This window comes from Astatotilapia calliptera, chromosome 5 (assembly GCF_964374335.1).
Source record: "Astatotilapia calliptera chromosome 5, fAstCal68.1, whole genome shotgun sequence".
NCBI classification, from domain to species: domain Eukaryota; kingdom Metazoa; phylum Chordata; class Actinopteri; order Cichliformes; family Cichlidae; genus Astatotilapia; species Astatotilapia calliptera.
The window spans coordinates 11,747,534-11,770,413 of NC_137426.1; the positions used below are offsets into that span (position 1 = coordinate 11,747,534).

Here is a 22,880-nt window from a genome sequence, read left to right on the forward strand (position 1 = left end):
AAAGGCGTAGAGTGTCTGGGGATTGCCTAGCGACAAGTTTTTTGGGTGGGTTCAACCCGGGGGCTGTGGTCATGACCTGGATGGGGCTCTGGTCGCTCTTGGGTGGTATTTTTCTGGCGGCTGGGGGAGGGTCTGTGTCGGCGGACGTAGGTTACCGGCCGTGGGTCTGGGACGGGTTTGGTGACTTGGGGTTCTGGGGATGCTCCGCCTCCGGGCTGGGGTTCTGGCTGGGCCTTGGTGGCTTGGGTCCTGGTTGGTGTGTCGCCAGGGTTGTGGGTAGGTGCATGCCTGGGGGCCCACCCCTAGCGCATGGGGGCCTCTGGTGCGTCATGGTTGGAAAACTGTAATTCATTATTATCAGGATGTCCTATTACTCCCTGAAAAGCCTTCAGTTGATCTAAAATACTGCAACCAGAGTAATGACCAGGACTAGAAAGAGAGCGCACATCTCACCCCGTATTCGCTGCCCTTCATTGGCTCCCTATTAAATCCAAAATCGATTTTAAAATCCTGCTCCTCATATATGAGGTCTTGAATAATAAGGCCCCTGCTTTTAAGGTCCAACCCTACTTCCCTACTTTTAAGATCAGGCTTAAATGTTTGTTTTTGACAAAGCATATACTTAGGGTTGGATCAGGTGACCTTTAATCCTCCCTTATGCTGCACTGACTGTTTCTTCTTCAGTCACCTTTTTCACTCACAATGTGTTTATACCTCTCTGCATTTAATCATTAGTTGTTATTAATCTCTGGCTCTCATCCACATCACGTGTTTGTCCTTTCTTCCTCCCCTCACCCCAAACCAGTCATGGGAGATGGGTGCCCCTCCCTGAACCTGGTTCTGCTGGAGGTTTCTTTCTGTTAAAAGGGAGTTTTTCCTTTGCATGGTACCAAAGCACTTGCTCATAGGGTTGTTTATATGATTGCTGTGGTCTTTCCTGTTCTCTTTGTATTATTGTAAAGCACCTGGAGGCAACCACTGTTGCACGATATATTAAAAAAAAAAAAAAGAAAAAAAAGAATTTGAACTAAGTAGAAAATTAAATTAATCACCAACACAGTGTCCTCTGGGTTAAAGAGGGAGACCTTCCAGCATGTTACCAGCATTCAGTTCAAAAGGTAGATTCTCTGATGATATTGGGGTACATAAGTGCATACAGTATGGGCAGCTTGCATTTTTTGGAAGGAACTATGAATGCTGAAAAGTATATAAAGGTTTCCCTATAGAGAAAATATGGCACATCATTAAACGAAAAATACGTTAAAGACAACCACAAACTCTTCAGCAGCTGGAAACCTATATCAGGCAAGAATGGGAATTCCAACACCAAATCTCCAGACTTATAACCTCTATGCCCAGACGTCTTCAAGAAGTTTTGAATAGAAGAGGAGATGCTACACCATGGTAAACATGCCCCTGCCCCAATTTTGAGACCAGTAGCAAGCATCAAATTTGAAATGAGGTAATTCTGTGCATAAGATTGTAAAACTTCTCAGTTTAAACATTTGTTATAGAATTTATGTTCTGTTGTGGATAAAATATTGGCTTGTGTCATTTTAAACTCTTTTACGTGTCATTTTGTTCAAATTCAAAGTTTAGACCCCCCCCCCCAAAAAAAAAAAAAAAAACACCCCTAAAACCCAATTCTGACCAATTTTAATAACACAAAACTAACCTTTTTTTAAAAAATTTTTTTTATTTGTAGTGAACAATGACTGGCAGACAACCAATTTTCGACCCCACTGACGTGCCAAAACTGTATCCAACACTCACAATGTACTGAAAGGTATGATGAAGCATTCAAGGTATTTGATAACTGAACACCTGCATTTAAAACCATGAATATTAAAATCAATCAACTATAATCATTTTCAATCTGTTGGTTTACTCCAGATTAGTGAAGTCCAACACTGAGGAAGTGACGTGATAAGCAGACATTCATAGATCCAGCTCATCTCAAAAGGTGCTTGAGGGTCAAACACAGACAGATTCCACATGCTTGAAGTCTGTCTGTAAACATTTGTCCATTGGGTGTTTGTTTTAAAGCAGTAGTAGTATTTGTTGAAGTTCTCATGATGTCAGTGGCCTCACTTTGTACTTTAACTTTGAGTGGATTAACTCAAAAACACAAAACATACAATGTTTTCACAAAACAACAAACACAAAGAAGTTTCTGTCAGTGCCTAATGGCACATTAAATATCTGTAATGTAAATCAATTCTTTGTTTCATCCATCACTCATCGACTTTGCGAGCTCGGCGGCAGAATGTCCAGTGATGTTCCACTGTGTTCTCATTAGCCCGTTCGCTCATGTGATGAACACGTGTGTTGCGTATCGTAAACCCCTGAAACATGAAGATGGACACAAAGTCATAGCACCACATTAAATCCAATTATATTATTGACTATATTTGGTTTTTAAGATAATTTATTTCTACACACAATGCTAGCGGTGAGCTAAAATAAAATGGACTCACAGATTTGGAGATGAAGTCGAGGAGGTGGACACGCAGGCTGACCTCCTGTTGGTGGTCACATGGCCCGAAGGTGAAGGACACCTGGTAATCTCTGGTGTCCATCATGTGTTTGTTCCATTTTGTGAAACTGCAGGAGATTGACTCCAGCATTGCATGGATCTGGAGAAAGAGAGAACTGTGTGAGTGGTTAAACTTTAACACCATCTCCACCAATTATGAGATTTTCTGGAGCAAATATGAAGATATTGACTCATCAATAGCGATAAAGCTTTCACCAAGGTAGGAGAAGGTGTTGAGGTTGTTACATATGTACAAAAGTACAGCTGTGCATCGTCAGCATAGCAATAGGAGAAGCCCTTGAAGCAGTTTAGTAGATGATCCAGGGTAATATGTATAAAGAAAACAGAACTGGATCAAGAATTGAGCCCTGAGGTACCCCTCACATGGGGGGCACAGATGAGGACAATGTAGTTATTAATAAGAATTCTGATGGATCTTTTAACTGAGTATGATCAGAGCGATCATAGTGGGGATCAGTGGGGACCCAGAATGCGGGCTCGACATGTTGTTCATATAGACTTCAAAGTAAAAATGTATACATAATATAATTATACAAAGTGGTAACAGAAAACCTTACAGTGCCTGCCTTCGTGACATACGTAGTTATTATTCATCTCCAATTCTCTTCTACAATTTGTCTTTTGTCCTTCTTTCTTTGTTAGGTAGATAAAATAGAAGAATAGGATTTAAAATTCAAAATAATTATCACGATAATTCAAAATACTGTTTGGGCTTCTTTTGTAGGTATACAGTGGAAGTAACACAAATTATGTCGCTTTTATCGGCACCTAGTAATTAAAACCTTAAAGAACACACCTAAAGGCTGTCAGCCTCTGTAACCATTTGCTTCCAAGTGACTAAATTTATACCCACATTCCAGAAGTGTGTGATTTACCATCAGGTACTGTATTTAAGTTTGTGTATCACAGTCAAAGCTGCTGTTGTTAATTTTTCAACATTGTATGCTAACCAACCCCAGTCGCAACTTAGTATTTTTTGTTATTACTAATGGAATATAGATTTTTAAATTATTATAATTTTTGTTTATCTGTCAGATTTTCTTCATTGTGTTGTCAGTAATTCCACAATAACTCAGACTGAAAATAATCTTAATGACAAATGAATTTAAGACTTTCAAAAGAAAGGATGCGATTGTCATGTGACTCTCGGTACTGTTAGCTGACATCAGAATGATTCGGTGGACCAGCATGAGGTTTGTTTAGAAAACACATTTCTCACTTAACAGTTTAAACATGAAATATTCACACACACACACAAAAAAAAACCACAAGTTACAAAAATTCACAAATATGCTCTTTGAATCTTAATCACAAAAACAGCTAGCCATTTACCTTATTGTTGTGCACTTATCATTTTATTACAGCAGTGGATAAATATGTTTAAACGGGCCACAAAGCTACAGGTCATAATGTTATATTTCATTCAACCAGCAAAAGTTGCTTTTCTAATTTCATAACATTAGGATAAAATTATACATTTTTTTTGTTCCTGGTTAATATTATGTGTTTGATGCCTTATTGTCAACTGGTCATATGTCCAAAATCTACAAATTAATTCATCTTCAAATTCATGTTTTTATAGAGTGATCATCTGTGGGAGCAGCCGATCACATAACCACGGTATGAATTTCCTTCGGGATTAATAACACTCTATGAAAAAAAAATCAACTAACAGCTGACTTACTCCACAGCTGAAAGTGATTGCTGCATGGTAATACCTTACTGTCTAGTTTTTTAACTTCTTACTTTCTTAAAAGTGCATCCCCAGCTAGTGTATGTTGCTAACTTTCAGGAACAATTGCGAGACACTATGATACACCATTGCCCTTAAAAAGATTTTTTTTAAAAAAATTGGTCCATTTTTATGAACGGAGAAGATGCGACTCTCTATTCAACATCTCTGAGTATAAACCCATTTGAGAGCAGTTCCAGAGATACCAAACCCGCTGTTAATCTGTCTAGATCTGTCAGTGGTGTCTAAAACTGAAGATAAGTCCTAGAGGACTAAAATGGAATATTCACACTTATCTGGGTTCAAAAGAATATCATTAGCAATTTTTTAATAATACTGTTTCAGTGCTGTGGTTTCATTAGTAACCAGACTTGAATTTATCAAAGATATTGTTTCCCTGACAGGTCTATCAAGAATTTTTTAATTGAATGCAAGTTTAGAAATGGTTCTGTAATTGGGATCTAGAGAGTGTTTTTAAGCTGAGGGAAGACAATGTTTTGCAGTAATATAGAATGCAGCCAGATGAAAGGAAATGATTTATTTTAGACGAGGAAAGATGACTGGCAGAACATCATTAATAAATTTAGGAGGGACGTCAGCTTGGAAGGAAGAAGTACCTATGTGGGAGACTATATTTTAAGGAGATCTTGGAAATCAGATAAAACTTGGAAAATAAAACTTGATGAGACAGTTGATCAGATGAAAAGGATCAAGACTTTTCCATTGTCTTCTACGGCAATGAATCTAATCTGTTGGGCTTTTATCAGAACTATGCTATTGAGAAATGATGAACATACACTAACAAACCAATGAACTAAATCACTAAATTAAAAAAATAAAATAAAATTAGGTGTTGATATGGGCAGATTGGAAAGAAGAGCTGAAAACCTAGCTGCCGAATTCTCATTAATGATACAAGACTGAGGAGTTTGCTTCTGGGAAGACTGGGAAGAACACTGGCTCTGAAAAAAAAATTATGCAGTCATGTGAAATACAATAAAATTATGGAGTCAAATGAAATATTCTTAACTGTGATAGGATTAAGAATATATATATATATATAAAAAGCTTTAGACTTCAAACTACAATCTCCTGCTCTGAAGTCCATTTCTCATCTTAAACACGGAACAACATAACAGGTTTTTAATGATCAGATTTATGAGCAGAGAAGCAATGCAACAAATACGAAAGGATTAACATGAAGCTAGACATAGCTTCAATGTCTGATCATAGCCATTTAATATTCAAATAACTTGTCAATCAAATATCATATTGAAACAAAAAGAAAAGAAAGGCATGCATTTAATTTCTCCACTTCATTAATCCAACAGATAGTTTTCTCTTTGAGGAGCCAGTCTGACTGAAGCTTTGTGCAGCCATCTGTCCTACTACAGAGCACTTTCTGCTGTCACACCACACCCACTGGGGAGATAATGTCGATGTTTCACCCATGTTTGCTGAGAGAGTGAAGATTTATTGCTGTGGAAGCCTTGAAGGAAAAATGTAATCCTCAAAATAACAATGATGCTTTTTTGAGGAGTTGAGCAACAAAACTTGTCACACAAGTACATTTTAGTCCCCTGAAGGTTCTAATCTATATCAGATATTATGTCATCGTATTGCCTAGCAACAATCTAGCAATGGATTAAAATGACCTGTGTTTACCTTTTATACATCTATAATGCCTTATAAAGAAAGTTTATCTTATGACAATAACACCCTCCATCCATCTAAATCTACAGCTTCACTTGTCCTCAGCTGTCCCCTCCTGGTGACACTCCTGAAACATCAATCTGTCTGTAAAGCTCCAGTTTCCCTCTCCCCTCTTGAACAAGACCCTTAGATATTTAAACTCCTTTGCTTGGGGGAGCAGCTCATCCCTGACCTGGAGTGGACACCTATCCATTTCCTGCTGAGGAAACCTAATTTTTAATTAACAAAAGCTGAATTATGCATGGTATATTATGATGCAATCACATTGCCTGGTAATCACCCAGCAACTGCCTTCTTATTGCCTTTATGCATCTACAACAGCTCACAAAAACATTTTGTTTTTTCCTTTTTTTTGTATAATTTCAACAACATCTCATTTATATCTACAAAATTTGAATTATAGACTTTTAGCAGGCTATAATGTACATGTTTGATAAAACAGCTTGGACACTCGAGTTAAAACTCCCTCTCTTGACATTGATTAATCTCTTAAAACTAATTTCTGTTCATCAGAATTACATATTTAGAGTTTTTGTCCTCATTTACACAAGTAACTCAACACTTCTGGCTCTTTTAGTATTCATGAATCTATGAATATAACATCAGCCACCGACTCCTTTGCGTCCTTCCCCACCTCCAGAGCTTTCCTCTGCTTCTGTGAGCCCCTCTCACAAGTTTCAAGCCACATGAAGGGAGACCCAGTGCCAGTCTACACTGCTGAAGTGTGCCTTTCATTATGCAGGCAAGGAAAAACCTGAAGCAAGGTGTGAAAATCAGGAGGTCACAAATAGAAGAAAGAGTGCTGTTCTAGGAGTCAGGGTAAAGAAGTTTAACACTTCTTGGAAAGCTTTTACTGCACACTTAAGGTATCGTCAGTTCACCCATCTGTAAGGTGCTTTCACATGGGCTGTGATTTGAAACATGTTATTTTCAGTGGTTTCCACCTTGCAACGATGGTCTGGTGCTGTGCTGAGTAAAGTGCAACTGCAGCACAGCTTGGGAGATCCTGTGGATTTGAAGTTTGCCATCAGTATCATGGCATACAAAAAGGCACCTAGCCAAGCTAATTTTATAAGTCTGAATTACCAAAATTACACAACACATGTTGAGTTTGTATTGAGACCACAGGAGGAAAACCCTTCCTTGAAAGGGTTTGCATTAAAATAAAATATACACAACAAATGTGCTAACAGTCCTTGAGAAATGTACATAAACAAAGCGTAGATGTGTTATGAACACTGTGTGGATCCCAATATAGAGGTTTCAAACCTTTGCAGTTCAGGTTTCAGCACTCTCTCACCTCTTATTCACTTTGAACATGATGGTGCAATTTGTTGCCAAACTGAATTGTGGATTGTGGAGTTGGGAAATGATTAACTTTTCTAACAGGATCCAATCAAATGAAGTTATGAAAATCCCTCACAGAATAGAGAAGATGTTGCTTGTGCAGCCTGTTAGCCGTCCAGCTTCTGGGCTACAACCCGCTACAGATCACAGAAAATTAGGATTAATGTATAAATTTAAAACATGTATTTAAAATTTTGTAGGAAAAAGCAAAAAATACTGGTAGCTGCTTCTCCTCAGTCTCCTAGTAGATGTACCTCAGCTTTATATTTGAAAGTCCTAGGTCAGCGGTCCCCAACCCCCGGGCCTCGGACCGGTACCGGTCCGTGAGTCGTTTGGTACCGGGCTGCGAGAGTTGAGGCTCAGGTGTGAAATGTATGGTTTTCAGGGTTTTTATCGGTTTTCAGCGTTATTTTGTTATCATTTTTATCGTGAACTTGGTTTTCCTGGGTCTTTTCACGTGTGTTATGAATAAATTTTCTTTTTTTCGGTACCGGTACTAGTTTTATTTTGTTGTATTTATCCGCGACACCTTAAAGGCCGGTCCGTGAAAATATTGTCGGGCATAAACCGGTCCGTGGCGCAAAAAAGGTTGGGGACCGCTGTCCTAGGTCATTTGCAGAAAAGTTGACCTCTGACTTTGAACTTACCGTAATTGTCGGGCTATAAGCCGCTACTTTTTGCACAAGCTTTGAACCCTGCGGCTTTTAGTCAGGTGCGGCTTTTCTATGGATTGTCCATGATTTTTGTCATATCGTAAGACGATTTGTTTTGTTTGTTCCGCTGCTGTACGGCACTACGTTGCCTGGCGGAAGGGAATGTGATCAGACACACAGTATCGGGGTTCAAGGGTGGTATGTTGGTCACATGTCCATCCGCCAGGCAACATAGTGCCATACAAGAAGCGCGAAAAACAAACTTCAAAGTAGCGCTACGCGTTCAGCGGGAGGCGTGGATGATGTGCGGCGATAAACTTGCGAAAAGCAAGTTATGCCCAACTCCACCGGTGGAATCTGACAGCGTGGAAAAGTGTGAAAATATCCATGATCACCAACGGATTTCGAAGGGCTGGACTGCTGCATGATGGAGAGGAGGACACCGCCACGGCCCTTCAGAGGGTGTTCGACTCTGACACTGACAACGAAGTAAAGAAGCTGAGAGTGGATGACGAAGCCACCCTGAGCCTGTTCGTTTCCGACACTGGAGAAGAGGACTTTGGTGGTTTTAGTGCGCAGGAAGATGGTGGTGAATGACTGACTTTTCTTCTTGTTAAAGCCGTGTCACAGCACCTGAGCCTAAAAGGTAGTCCAATCTATTTTTCTGGTGTGCTGTAGGTTATTGTTATGTACTACATTTGTTACTCATTTATGAAGCGCAGTTAATGTGCAAATATGTACCCATAACTTGTTTTTCAAAAATATTAATAAAAGGGATGTGTCTCCAAACAGCCATCTCTTTCCTGACATTTCGCTTTGTGCATATTCTCTTACATATGATAAGTCAACATTGAAACACCTGCGGCTTTTAGTCAGGTGCGGCTAATGTATGTACAAAACAGGATTTTCCCCTGAATTTAGCTTGTGCGGCTAATATTCAGGTGTGCTTTGTAGTCCGGGAAATACGGTAAGTAAAAGTAAGTAAAATTTATTTATATAGCACATTTCACAGATAAAAATCACAAAGTGCTTTACAATAAGATCAGACATACAAGTTAAAATTAATTAAAAGCCCGTTTGTATAAAAATGTCTTCACCTGCTTTTTAAAGGAGTCAGTAGAGTCTAGACAGCGTAAAGACAACGGCAGAGAGTTCCACAGCCTAGGTGCCAGCGCCTGAAAAGCCCGATCCCCACGTGTTTTAAACCTAGTACGTGGGACCACCAGTAGCCTCTGACTTGAAGACCTAAGTGCTCGGGATGAAGCATGAGGTTTCAGCAGGTCAGAGATATACTGGGGAGCTTCACCGTGCAGAGCTCTAAAAGTTACAACTAAAATTTTAAAATGAACCCTAAAATTTACAGGCAACCAATGAAGAGAAGCCAAAACTGGAGTAATGTGTGACCTCTTGTTTGTACCAGTTAAAAGTCTTGCCGCTGCATTCTGTACAGACTGAAGGCGATCCAGAGCTGATTTGTTGAGACACGTAAAAAGACCGTTACAATAATCCAAACGAGAAGAGATAAATGCATGAATAATCATCTCAAGTTCTGCCTTTGACACCAGTAGCCTGAGTTTAGAAATGTTTCTTAGATGATAAAAACAGTTCCGGACAAGTTGTTTAGAGTGTTTAGATTGTTTAGAACTTGAGGTCAAGGTCATTGAGATTCAAACTCATCCAAGGTTTTTAGTAGTTGTGTCTATGGTATGAATTTCAAAATCCTATGTCATCTCACTCTCAAGTTATTGCATTCACAACCTTGGGTGTCCACGCTGTCTACCTGCCCAGTTGGGTCATGAAAATACGCCATCAATTCACTTATGATTATGGGTCAGGCTTCTTCATCAGATGTGGCCTCCAGCTTGCACTGGAACAGTTTGCAGCTGAGTGTGAAGCAGCAGGAATGAGAATCAGCACTGAAGTCTGAAGCCATGATCCTCAGCTGGAAAAGGTTGGAGTACCCATGCCAGGCCAGGAACGAATTACTACCCCAAGTGGTCGACTACTGGTGATGGCCAGAGGGGCTGATGGCGCGATATGGCAGCCTCGCTTCTGTCAGTCTGCCCCAGGGTAGCTGTGGCTACAACTGTAGCTTGCCTCCACCAGTGTGAATGTGAGAGTGAATGAATAGTGGAATTGTAAAGCGCTTTGAGGGTCCCAAAAAGCGCTATATAAATGCAATCCATTATTGTTATTATTATAAGTGAAAGAGTTTAAGTATCTCAGACTCCTGTGAGGGGAGAGGGCATGTCCCACCGAGAGGAGGCCCCGGGTAGACCCAGGACAGGCTGGAAAGATTATATCTCTTGGCTGGCCTGGGAACACCTTGGTGTTTCCCCAGATAAGCTGGAGGAGGTGGCTGGGAAAAGGGAGGCCTGGGTTTCCCTGTTTAGGCTGCGCGTCCACATTGAAATGGCCGAAAACACTTACGTTCCAGTACTGCGCGTGCGTGAAACGCAAGAAGATTTGACCTGCCTCATTTCTGTCTGCTGCTTATTTACTTTCCGGCTCTTTGAAACGTCGTGGCAAAATGTTGAGGAAAAGCACCGAGTTTTTTAAATGGACTAACTATGAGGTGGAGTTTTTGCTGCCAGTAACACAAAAGAACAAAGTTGCAAAAGATAGTTAAAGAATTTGAAGAAAAGCTATCTGGAGCATGTACAGACTGATATTAATCTTTAATAAGGCTGTTAAAATTGAGAGCAAACAAAACAACTGCTGTCTTACTTTAATTGGTCACATGACTGCATCATATGACTAACATGCGTCATCATTTTAGAAAGTTTGCATTTTCGCTGTCCACACTGCGACGCAAGAGCAGTTTTGCACGTTTTCAAATGTATGCGTTTTCGAGAGTGAAAACGCCATCTCGGTGTGGACGGGAGGCCAAAATGAAGAGAAAACAACGCACCCAAAGCTACTGTTTTTATTGTTTCTTCACCACTTCCAGGTGTGAGGACAGTGAAGAGAGAAAAAAACAAATACTGCAGAGTCATCACACTCTTCAGAGTCTGTTTTAAACTTCAGTGAACGTAGAAAGATATTCAACAATTTAAGATTCCGGAATTAATAATATATAAGGGGAACAATTGCAATACTGTAAATGTTAACTTCACACAGTGTACTTTTTCCAAAAAGCACGTCACATCACTTATTTTGTAGTGGTTAAACTAGTTAAAAGAAATAACCTATTATAGGAGTCCCAAATTAGTTATGGTAAAACTGTAATAATTAATATTATTTTTTAAAAAGTAATATTTCCAGTCAGCATGTATAGACACTCAATGGAAAATGCAAAAGCAGTAGCAGAACTTAAAATTTATGAATCAGGCATTAAGCATAAAAAAACGAATCAATTTTATTTAAAATTGTTTGTTTTTTTCTAGAAGCAGACTCAGAAGCAGTCTAAAGGAAAAATAAATAAATAGATATACTGTAAAATCTGCTGTGATAGATCAATACAGCCTGACCAGGCCTTTTCCCACTGACCTTGGTGGTGATGGTGAGCTGGGTGATGATGACTGCAACAGGATTGGAGTACTTGGAGAGCTTTCTGGTGCTGGACAACTCAACCACCTCTTCGTAGCTGTCTGTGGGGTAGGGCAGATGCGGCTTGGGGTCTCCCAGGCACTGGATAAGGGGCTCAATCTGATAGAAGTCAGCCTCCTTTCTTAGCAGCTCCGTCTCCTTGAAGTCACATGGCAATGTGAGCTCTGACGTCCGCAGGAAGTTGAGGATGTAGCTGAAATAGCAGAACCAGAGACAGGATTAGTCAAGACTGCTGAGCCAACAATTCTGAGCTGTCAGTTAAAGTTGGGGCAGGAGAGCTGCTAAATGATGTGCAAGTAAGCTAAATAATCATGTTTCATACATTTTTTTTCCTAATGTTCACTCTATATGACATTAAAGAGATGTTATATAGATTGGGGTGGCTGTGGCTCAGGTGGTAAAGCATATCAGCTACTGATTGGAAGGTAGGTGGTTCAATCCTTGGCTTCCCCATGCCAAGTATCCTTGGCCTAGTTGCTCTCCGATGCGCTCATCGGAATGTGAATGTTGGTTAGACTGAACTTGAGTTTAGAAGCGCTTGTATGAATGGGGTGAATGAAACATGTTGTATACAGTGCTTTGAGTACTCCAGGAGAGCAGAAAAGCGCTATATAAGAATCAGTCCATTAAAGAGAGCATATTCCTAATCATTGTCCAACAAAAGGTTTTCCCCACTGACTTTGATTTATTTATATACTACAGTGGAGTCTAATATGTGAAAAAGCACCATTTAGTAGATTTATATGTTATTTTAATAATCTGTCCATCCAGTGCATCCATCGTCTACCACTGGTCCAGGTCCTGGAGGATGCTATCTAAGCAGAGATGCCCAGATCTTCCTCTCCCAAGCTAACTTGTCTAGCTCTTCAGCGAGGCATTCCCAAGTCAGCCAAAAAAGCACAGAGGGAGATGTACTAAGCGGGACAAATTAGTCTAAGGTTGCAAATGAACCAATGGGAATGGAAAGTTTTCCAGGTGATCTGCCAACAATTTGCTTGTTTATATAGAAGGACATCCCCGAGTGGGACTCACCCAATTATTGGAGTTGATTCTAATTTGGTTGTATTCTAGTTTGTGTGAATGGGAGTATAAATGGTTGTCTGTTTCTCTGTGTATGTCCTAGAACACACTGGCAACCTGTCCCGGGTGTACCCCATTTCTTGTGCCATGGCAAGACAGGCTCCATTCCCCACAACCCTGAATTAGATAAGTGGGGGGAAAAAAACAGATGGATGGATAGCTATACCAAGACGCAGCCACTTTATTTCAGTAATGACTGGCATTCTGCCAAGAGCAGCACAAATTAGCAGGTCATAAACAAACAGAGCCAATGAGGAAACGAGTAAAATACTGATAAAAAAAATTACAGTGTAAATGCAGAGTTTATCAATTTGTTTCTTTCTTCAAAGAGCAAGGCAATTTAGATCAGTGAGAGGAAGCTAAAGGAAAAATCAATGGTTCTATCGTAAGGGCTAACTCATCTGTTAAAAAAAGAAATAGCTAGAGACTGTGTGTGGATAAAGGTGTGTAAATTCTGGATGAATCTGTATTCTTGTATCCCTCAGACACACCACATTAATTTCTGCTCTGTTTCACTGAAATTTTAGCATTACTGAGGACTAGACAGACAAACATTCAGGTTAAGGACGCAAAGCTTTAAGAGAGAGACAATGTTTTGCATTGTGCTGACAGCTTTGAGCCATCCACCTGTGCCAATTACACACTTATTCTGATAAACTCTCCCTCCATCATCACACATGAAAGAACACTCCTAGTGGCAACACATACATATCAGTCACAAACTACGATGCTTTTTCGGTATTAAATCGAGCACAGTCTAATGCCACATACCTATATCAGGTCTGTGTGATTTATTTAAATAATGTCCTCCTAAAATGTTGTGTTATGAAAGGAAAACTCATAAATTCTTATGAAAGAATTAACAGGCTGCAGAATTTCCCTTGGTCCCCCAGCAACCACCACATTCTTGTCAGATGCCCAAACCAGCTACTAGCAAATTATTCTTTTTATTTCAATGTGTTTCATTTTTGTTTTTGTTTTTGTTCTGGAGGTTTGCGAAGGCCTCAGCAACTCGAGTCCCCTGAGCCCAGCCTCTCTTTCATCATGAGATTTTTGGACTCATTTTTCATTCAGCCATGCTTCACAGAATCCCAGGAGGTTTTGAGAAGAACAGAATAACATAGTTCAGGGTCAGACTGAATAAAATGTTGATTCTTTTTTCCATTAGTTAACTGCAGGGGTCGGCAACCCTAGGCACGTGTGCCACAGTTGGTACGCGAAGGGTTAACTGATGGCACGGCCATAGCTGGACTGATCATCGGGCATACCGGGCATTTGCTCGGTGGCCCGATGATTTTTTTTTTATTATTATTTTTGTAACGGTATAAACAATGAAAGGTGTTGGATTGGCCAAATGCTGGCCGGTGTGTAAAAATAACTCAGCTGTTTGGTGGTGGCATTGCGGAGCTTCCACAGATTCAGTAACATTAACAAGTGGTGGAGGCCAGCATGTGGATGAGGGAGATCGGAGGCAGGACGAGGAGAGACCCGAGGCGGCCGCTGGTCCGAGCGTCAGGTGAACTGAACTTCAGGTAAGAAGTTATGACCTGCAGTCTATCTGGGTCAGATATAAACCAAGTTTAGGTGGAGTTTATTTTCGTTGTGCTGACTTTTTACAGTCAGTTACAATAACTCGTACTGCGTACTAGCTAGCATGACGGAGTTTCTATACAGCTGGGTGGGTGCTTTGATGTTACTGATGTTGAACTTTAATTCATAAGGTTAGTTAGTAGAGTTACCAACCGTCCCGTAAAAAGACGTAATCCTCCCGCATTCAGAGAAATTATTACGCGTTTTGTGTTGAGCTGAGAGGGGACGCAGTTTGTCCTGGGCTTCAGCTAGAATGAAAAAGGACACAAAGGTTGAGTTATTCTTTGTCTTTGCTGCACAGCTGCCTCTTCTTCTCTCATTCTCTCCCTTCCCTCTCCTGTTGTTACTTCAATCACGAAACTGATCAATGATCAGCTGATCGGCTTTTCTCTCGTTTGTTTATCGCCCACTTTGCGCCAGAAAGAAGAAACCGGCGGATGTCGCGCTAAACAACAGCAGCATGTTTAAGCTTGATCAGCTGTTGTTAGAATTTATTTAATATTAATTTCTAGTATCAGCTGAGGTTTGCTGGAGCCACAGCTGTAAAAGCTGCTGGTCATGATATCGGTTTGTATATCTGGTGAGAGGGAAACATGAAGATGAAACCAGGAGATGTCCTTACTGAATCATCACAGCTGAACAGGTGATGGAGAAACAGGTTTACCTTTTAGGTGACATGAATGAGTTGAAGGGAAGTTATGAACTGTTTCTGACAGACAAATAACACCAATATCATTTTCTAAGTAGCTGACAGCTGGTAACTGTCCTCTTCTTAATGACGGTATCTTAACTAACCACCCCAACTACCAGACTAAAAATAACTTAGCCTACTGGTAAGACGGACGTTGTTAGCTTTCCACATTCCGACACTTCAAAAGCTTCAGCAGCTTTCCGCTCAGCACAGCATCAGCACCACGGAAATACACGGATACATCTGTAGACTTGAGACACAATGCATTTTTGGGACTTTCAGGTGTATGGACCAATGTTTTATTTTCTGATCAAACCAGAAATCTTTAATGAGCTGCTAGATTTGTCTCGCATTAACTGGCTGAGTTAATGCCAGTTAATGCAACATCGAAGCAGCTGGAATCCACAGCTGTGCGTGTTCATGGAGCTGCATTTTCACCGGCTGGACATCACTACCTGACAAGTTTAACTGTCTTCAGAACATTGCAGAGGCCTTATTGACAGTATTTGGCTCTACATATCTGTGTGAGCAGATTTTCTCTCACATGAGTGTCCTCAGGTAGCCGTCTGAATGCTGGACACGCCGAGACCTGTGTCTCTGAGTGGGAGACCAGAGATCATATTAGCATGTGTGTCTCTGTATTAACAAACATGCCATATCGGCTTCGTTTATTTTTCTTATCATTGTTGTGAGGAGACCATAAATAGCATTTGTATTTTCCGTTGTACAGTTCATTTGCTGTTATGGAGTTCTTGTTATGGATAAAAAGTGTCTTTTTTTGTTTCAAAATAGCTGATAACTATTCGCTGATAGCTGCCAACATCTGCGAACAAATATTATTCTATAAAGTGGTTCTATATAGTGTGTAACTGTTAATATAGAGCGTTATTAAATTTATTGCTAATGCAGTCATGTGGCACACTGACCTCTGAGGAAATTTTAAATGGCACTCGCTATCAGAATGGTTGCCTACCCCTGGTTTACTGTATTTGCAGCTGTTGAAAAAAAAATTGATGATTACTGCCATTAGGTTCTGGATGTATTAAACAGACATACTATGTTTAATACAAAGGTTTCTTTAAAGTCCTTTAGTCAAAGGCTTTTGTTGGTTGGGCTAAACTGTGTATTAACGTTAACTGTTACATAGCAAAGAGAGCTTATGTTAACCAAAGAGTTTTCACAGGTATTCTTGTGGTTGGCCAGCAGGGGAGACTTTCGGCAGCGGATAATGAGCCTCTTTGTTTCAGCCATCTACAAAAAACATAGCAAAAAACCCCAAACAAACAAAAAACAAAACAAACAGGTACTAAGTTGAGTGTAGCCCAAATATAAATAGTAATTAGTTAAGATGTCTTATCATACTATTGTAATAATAAGTTTAAGCCAGAGTAAAATCTGTTTTACTAGATTTTAGTAATTTCCTAATTGCCTACTGGTGATGGCCAGAGGGGCCGATGGCGCGATATGGCAGCCTGCCATATTCTGTCAGTCTGCCCCAGGGCAGCTGTGGCTACAACTGTAGCTGCCTCCACCAGTGTATGAATGTGAGAGTGAATGAATAGTGGAATTGTAAAGCGCTTTGAGGGCCCCAAAAAGCGCAATCTATGACTTTGCTCAGCCAATCGGATGGCATGTAGGTCATAGTAAGCCTGTCCCAGCTTCCTCCCGTCAGATGTGTGGAGGCAAGCCAGGTGACAGAGCTGTTGCAGGTTTGTATTGGCAAACACTTGCTTTTCCCGTTTTTAATGCATTTTTTTAACACCAACTAACTTATGCGACTTAGATGCTGATTACTGTGAGCCAGAGCCGTAGTGTTGTTGTGCACTGAACGGAACGGAATTGGTGAGTTTGAACTTTTAATTGACTGTTTGTATTGCTACCAGCTGACGCTAATTGGCGGCTGCCGGTCCAAACATTTTGATTTTGATTTGACCGATATTTGTTGAATAACAAATGTTGTGAAGCTATATAATATTGTAGCGGGTCAGGGCTGTTCGAGGTTCTGTTTGTACAGTACCCACACGCCGAGCCGCCAACCGCGAGCAGTTATGCCTACCACGCCAGTTAAGGTATCGAAATACAATGGGCTAACCCCGCTAGAGCCCTACCTCTCACAAGTGCGGCTGGCCGCCAGACATAGTGGCTGGAGTGAAGAGGAGACTGCTACACACCTAGCGCTAGCATTAGAGGGAGATGCACTGCAGATACTCCTTGACCTAGCCCCGGCAGAGCAGCATGAGCTCCAGGCCCTCACCGCGGCACTCGAGAGGGGATTCGGGCAGCGGCACTCCACTGATCAGAGCAGAGAGCAGCTGACCAACCGGAGCCGTCGACCGGGGGAGAGCCTGGGCACCTTTGCAGCAGACGTGTTGCTGTATGCTCGTCGTGGCTACCCGGAGTTTCCAGCAGCAGCCTGTGAGGAGCTTAGCCTGCATGCTTTTCTGCAAGGACTTTTCCCAGAGCGACTACGTCAACACGTCCGCATGGCCATGCCTCAGACCCTCCGTGAGGCGCTCCTTGAGGCTGAAAGGGCCGAGCCGGTGCTCACCTCGCGACCTAACCAGCAGGTGCCCCCCCCAAACTACCCCCAAATCAGAGCCACAGACTGTGACGGGGAGGGGGAGGTCGCCGAGATGTCCCAGCTGCAACCCTCGGTGCCCCGGAGGCGTCCTTGTCGACCGACCGACCGCTGCTACCGGTGCGATGAGCCTGGCCACGTGGCGCGTGACTGCCCAGCACCAGCCCCGAAGACCAGAACTACGCAGCCTCAGGGAAACGAGGAGGGAGCGGTGTAGCGAGGGGACCACCGCTCCAGCTTCCTGCCCCCCTCCAAGGACGATGCACAGTGGTGGGCCGAGTTAGGTAGAGTCCCTTGAGGTGCCCGAGCTGCTGTGTTGAGGACCAGCCATGCCAGGCCCTGGTGGACACGGGGTCTACCATTTCCCTGATACGACCTGGCGTGCTCCCTGAAACATCCGGGCCACTGGTGAAGGGTTGGTTGCCCACAGACACCCAGCTAATGACCGTGATGGGGGAGAAAACTGTTATGCGGGGGAAGAAACCGTTGTGGATCCGAGTGAAGGATCTAGAGCTGGTGCACAACTTCTGGCTCGCCGACATTCAAGACCAGTGCATCATTGGCCTGGATCTGCTGAGCCGCTGGGGGGCCTGCGTCGACACCGTGAAGCTGGCTATCACTCTTGGCGCAGAGACTTTTGCCCTCCAGCGTGGCCAAAAGCAGGGAGCGGGGACCAGACGAGAGAGGCGTCGGGCAGCTGCCGCTCAGCAGATTTCGGATGCCGGTGGCTCCGGGTCATCTCCACTCGCCTCAGCCTCTCAGCCCGACAAACCTCCTTCAACTGAGACCATCGAGGCTGTTGATGACCTTTGGCAGCGCAGCAGCGTAGGCCTCAACGTCGACCAGCGCCAGCGGTTGAGGTGCCTCCTGGACGAGAATGTGGGCATCTTTGCCGCCAGTGACAAAGACTGTAGGCAGACGAGTCTGGTCCAGCACACCATCGACACCGGCTCTGCTCAACCCATCCGTCTGCGCCCACACCGGCTGCCGCTACTGCCGCTACTGCCTGCGACAGGAGGAGCGGGCCCAGGAGGTGCTGGGGGTGGCTACTGCTCAGGCCACAGCCAGCGGAGGGGGGTGGCTCCCATTGACAACGCAGCAGCTGAAGCGGGAACAGGAGGCCGACGCGACGTTGGTTCAGGTGGGGGCCTGGCTGGAGGCGGCGCAATGCCCCGCCTGGACGGTGGTGTCGGGACAGGAGCCCGAGGTGAAGGCCTACTACTCCCAGCACAACAATCTGGAGACCCACGACGGCCTCCTGTACCGGAGATGGCGGGCCCCCGGTCAGGGCAGAGATCTCCTGCAGCCGTTGGTGCCTCGGTCGCTGCGGTCGCAGGTGCTTGAGCTGGTCCATGGCTCGGTGGGGGCAGGGCACTATGGGGACGCCAAAACTCTCCGCCACCTCAGGGGACTGTTTTAATGGCCTGGCTGTCGACGGGATGTGGAACTGCCCCCCTTCAGCAGTACCTGGTGGGGGCCCCAATGGAAAGAGTGGGAGTGGACGTCCTAGGGCCTTTCCCCGTCACAGAGTCAGGGAACCGGTATGTGTTGGTGGCTATGGACTATTTCACGAAGTGGCCAGAGGCCTATGCGGTGCCAGACCAGAGCGCAACGACAACGGCCGAGAAGCTGGTGGAGGAGATGTTCCCCCATTTTGGGGTCCTGGCTGAGCTCCACAGTGACCAGGGGCGTAACTTCGAATCGAAGGTCTTCGGGGAGATCTGCCGGCGACTGGGGGTGGAGAAGACGAGAACCACACCGCTCCACCCACAAAGCGATGGCTTGGTTGAGCGCTTCAACCGCACGCTGGCCACCCAGCTCGCCATTCTCACCAGCCGCCACCAGCGGGATTGGGACCGACATCTGCCCCTGGTCCTTTGGTCGTATCGGATTGCGGTGCAGGAGTCCAGCCAGTGCACACCTGCTGCTCTGATGTTTGGACGGGAGCTCCGGACGCCTGTGGATCTGGTGTTCGGTCCCCCCCCCCCCGAGCCGGAGATTGATGGTGGGCCAGAGATGGACTACTACAGGAGGCTGAGGGAGCGGCTGCAGGTGGTTCATGACTACACCCGCCAGGCCCAGGCCAGCGCCGGAGTACGACAGAAAAGAGCCTACGACACCAAGTGCCGAGGGGGGGTTTTCACGCCTGGCGACAAGGTTTGGGTGTACTGCCCGGTTCGCAAGAGAGGAGTGTCCCCCAAACTCTGCAGTCACTGGCAAGGGCCGGCGGAGGTCGTGGAGCGGCTAACAGACGTGGTGTACCGTATCCGCATGCCGGGCCCGGGGCGCATGGTGGTGTTGCACCGGGACAGGCTCTCACCGTACCGACTGCTTGCTCTGGCAGATGCCGGGGCAGGGGATGATGGTGGCACCCCATGTTCTGACCCGAGGGACTTTTCCCCTGCCGGTCGTGACCGGCCGGTGCGCCAAAAGAAGGCACCTGGACATTTGCAGAACTTTGTGTGGGGTAATGGGGTCGTCGGGGACGACTGACCCCTTAGGTGGGGGCTATGTAGCGGGTCAGGGCTGTTCAGGGTTCTGTTTGTACAGTTATGTTTTGTTTATGTTGCCATAGTGACAGGTGACGCCCTCTCGCTGCGACGGTGTGTCCTTCCGGGGTCAGAGGGCGCCCTGTGTGTTGTTGTTGTTGTTGCTGTGCTGTTGCCGTGCTGAGCAGTTAGCTAGCGGCAGTGTTTTTCTGCAGATGTTAATAAATGGCTGTGCTCCCTGGCTAGCTCACGGGAAGCAAGACCAAACGATACCTCCGTCTCCTCCTTGTCTGAGCTCGCCACAATATGTATATAGCAGTTGGAATGTTTCAGTTAAATCCTGATTGGCTAAATATACTGTTTATTCATTTATAAATCGTGTACACAGGAACAAGAATAACTTAATGTATGTAGCTTATTTGGCTGACATTTTTGTATTATTCTTGTCATTTCTTATTGGCCTTGTTTATTTAGTGCAGGCCAGGTGAACCTTTTTGGGTATGAAAAAGGATGGCGAGCCAATGAACGGCTAGGAGCAGGAATCATTCTGCATTGAAGCTTCCACTGGACTGGTAGGAAGTTATCAAAGACGATGCTCTGTGCCCATTTTCTGAATACACTGATTTCCGCAATCATACACACCATTCCCCCGTTTATGGACAATAGCGCTTTGACATCTCTCATGGACATTCAGATAAAACTCATGGACTTCCTCCTCTTCAGTGTGGATCAGTGTTTTTGATGTTAACATGTGTTATTTATGGGGAACTTTTTTGAGAATCTATATTGCCTGGTATAAGAATAAGAATAAGAATTTGCTTGTCTTTGTGCACCCCCACTGGGTTTTTGATTAATTGAATAGCTGCAGCAGGAGTGATTATTTAAGTTTTCCTTTTCTTTTCTTGTTATTTTTCTTTGGTTTCGGTTAAATACATGGTACCTGCAAAAGCATTTTGTGTTGTGTGTATTTATTAATTACTGCCTATCAGCTCCAGTAGCATTCCTAAATCTTCTGATTAATAATAACCTGATATTTCACTCAATACCTAGCCTGTATTAATTCATTAGCGCTTCAGTGTCTTGAAATTTCCTGTACTTATAACAGGATAGCTTGGACATTCATTTGAATGGTGACTTTCCAGCAGACTACCACTTGCCATGTTATCCATTTAATCTCAGCTGACACAGCCTTAATGTCCCTTTTTCCACTCATATAGTGCTGCTGCCCAATCTAGAAGCAGTTTCCACCAAGGATACACTGGTGCCAGTGCCGAAAAGTATGACTTCACATAACTTCTGGGGCCAAAGTTCGAACCACAGATGCAAATAGCTATGGTAGAGAATACCACAGGAATTTAATGATTAACAGGCCACAGATTCTGTTAACAATGACTGCGTTCCCATGGAAATTACCTCAACTCCTGATAGTGATACTACTTGAGAATCAATAGACTATGTGCACGTTAGCATATGCTACTTCAGGTGCGGAAACTCCTGTGGGGAGCTTTGTTTCTGGTGTCCTATTCGTGCCTTGTTTACGGTCCAAAACAAGTTAAGCAAATGAATGAACCAAGCGGCGATTTACATTTCTATAGATGTCTTGGGCATTTACCCAATATATCTGTAAATGATGTTCATCGACTTGTCGATATTTTCCCCCCCGCGCCTCAGAGCAAAACAGAAAAGGGATTCAAATTTTATATTTCTCAGTATCTGTAAACAGCAGTCCCTCATTTATCACGGGTGTTATGTTCTAAAAGTAACCAGCGATAGGTGAAATCAAGTAGCCAATTTTATTTTTTTCATCAACATACAGTACTGCACTTCAGAGTCACACTGCTAGCGATCGATGCAGCGATTCTGTACTGTACAGGAGAGACGTCACGGAGGAGATCGTCTGCAGCGATCAGGATGCAGGACAATGTGATGTAAAAAAAACATGCAAACCTGCACTAAAAAATCTGCGAAACACCGAGGTGAAAGGTGAACCGCGTTATAGCGAGGGACCACTGTAATTTTGAAGGTAAGTCACAACATACCCTTCGTAAATACTAATGTATAGAAACCCTTACCAGCAATAATTCATTTTTTGTGTGGCTTTTTTTCACGGTTTGTTAACATGCTGTGTAGGTGTGTACTTGACTAGCTGATATCGACATAATGGGGAAACATCTGGTTTGACTATTGTTCACCTGTAGTTTGAATGCTGAACATTTGCCTGTTTAAATCATAAGACCAGTCACTATACAGATGTGCTTCTGAATGTGGACGATGTGTCTTCTGATTTTGTAATGCAGTTCTGCTTGTGTTGAGTGATGTAAACAACTGATCGATCTAAACTCTTTAAACGTCAAAATTGATCATTAGATTTTTTATGACACAACAGTGGTGAGTGTTCCCACCTTCTGCTCTTTGTAACTTAACGCGATCTTTCCGTTTTCGAGTTTTGGACATGATTTTGGAGTATATCTTCGCAGTAGCGATTGACCACAAAGTAAAGCTACCGGAAATGTACAACCCCACATCCGGTCTCAAACCAGGAAGTTAGCATTTTCTCATGCACAGGGTCTATTATCAAACCTCTTGAAACTTGGCCAGGTCCTCAACAGCACTGCATTGCATCTCATCAATCAACTGCAGAAGTTAAAATAAAAAACCCATCTCACTCACCGAAACAGTGGGCCGTCACGGTCAATGAAGTAGTTCCCGTGCGCATCCCTGACAGTGGGGAGGTCACCTCTGAACATGGCTCCCAGCATAGAGTCTGGGTAGCGCTGTAGCGTAGACAGGGATGTGCTATACACACAGCCGCCCACATTCAGAGTAACTGGCTCCCCCATCTGGACAAAGTAGGTAGGCAGAGATAACACTCAAGGCTTTTGTCAATGGCAGTTTTTTTCC

The 22,880-nt window shown here is 43.5% G+C and overlaps 1 protein-coding gene across 1 annotated transcript in view; it reads right to left on the reverse strand.

Annotated features, from left to right (window-relative positions):
* Window positions 1-1,676: 1,676 nt before the first annotated feature.
* The window catches only part of kctd6a (potassium channel tetramerization domain containing 6a), a 33,040-nt gene continuing 11,836 nt past the window's right edge, over window positions 1,677-22,880 (reverse strand). The window contains exons 3-6 of the mRNA XM_080301190.1: window positions 22,650-22,819; window positions 11,492-11,744; window positions 2,478-2,636; window positions 1,677-2,345 (exon numbers count right to left, since the gene is read on the reverse strand). Coding sequence (XP_080157316.1) covers window positions 2,235-2,345; window positions 2,478-2,636; window positions 11,492-11,744; window positions 22,650-22,819 — 693 coding nt within the window. The 3' untranslated portion in view covers window positions 1,677-2,234. The remainder of the gene's footprint in view (window positions 2,346-2,477; window positions 2,637-11,491; window positions 11,745-22,649; window positions 22,820-22,880) is intronic.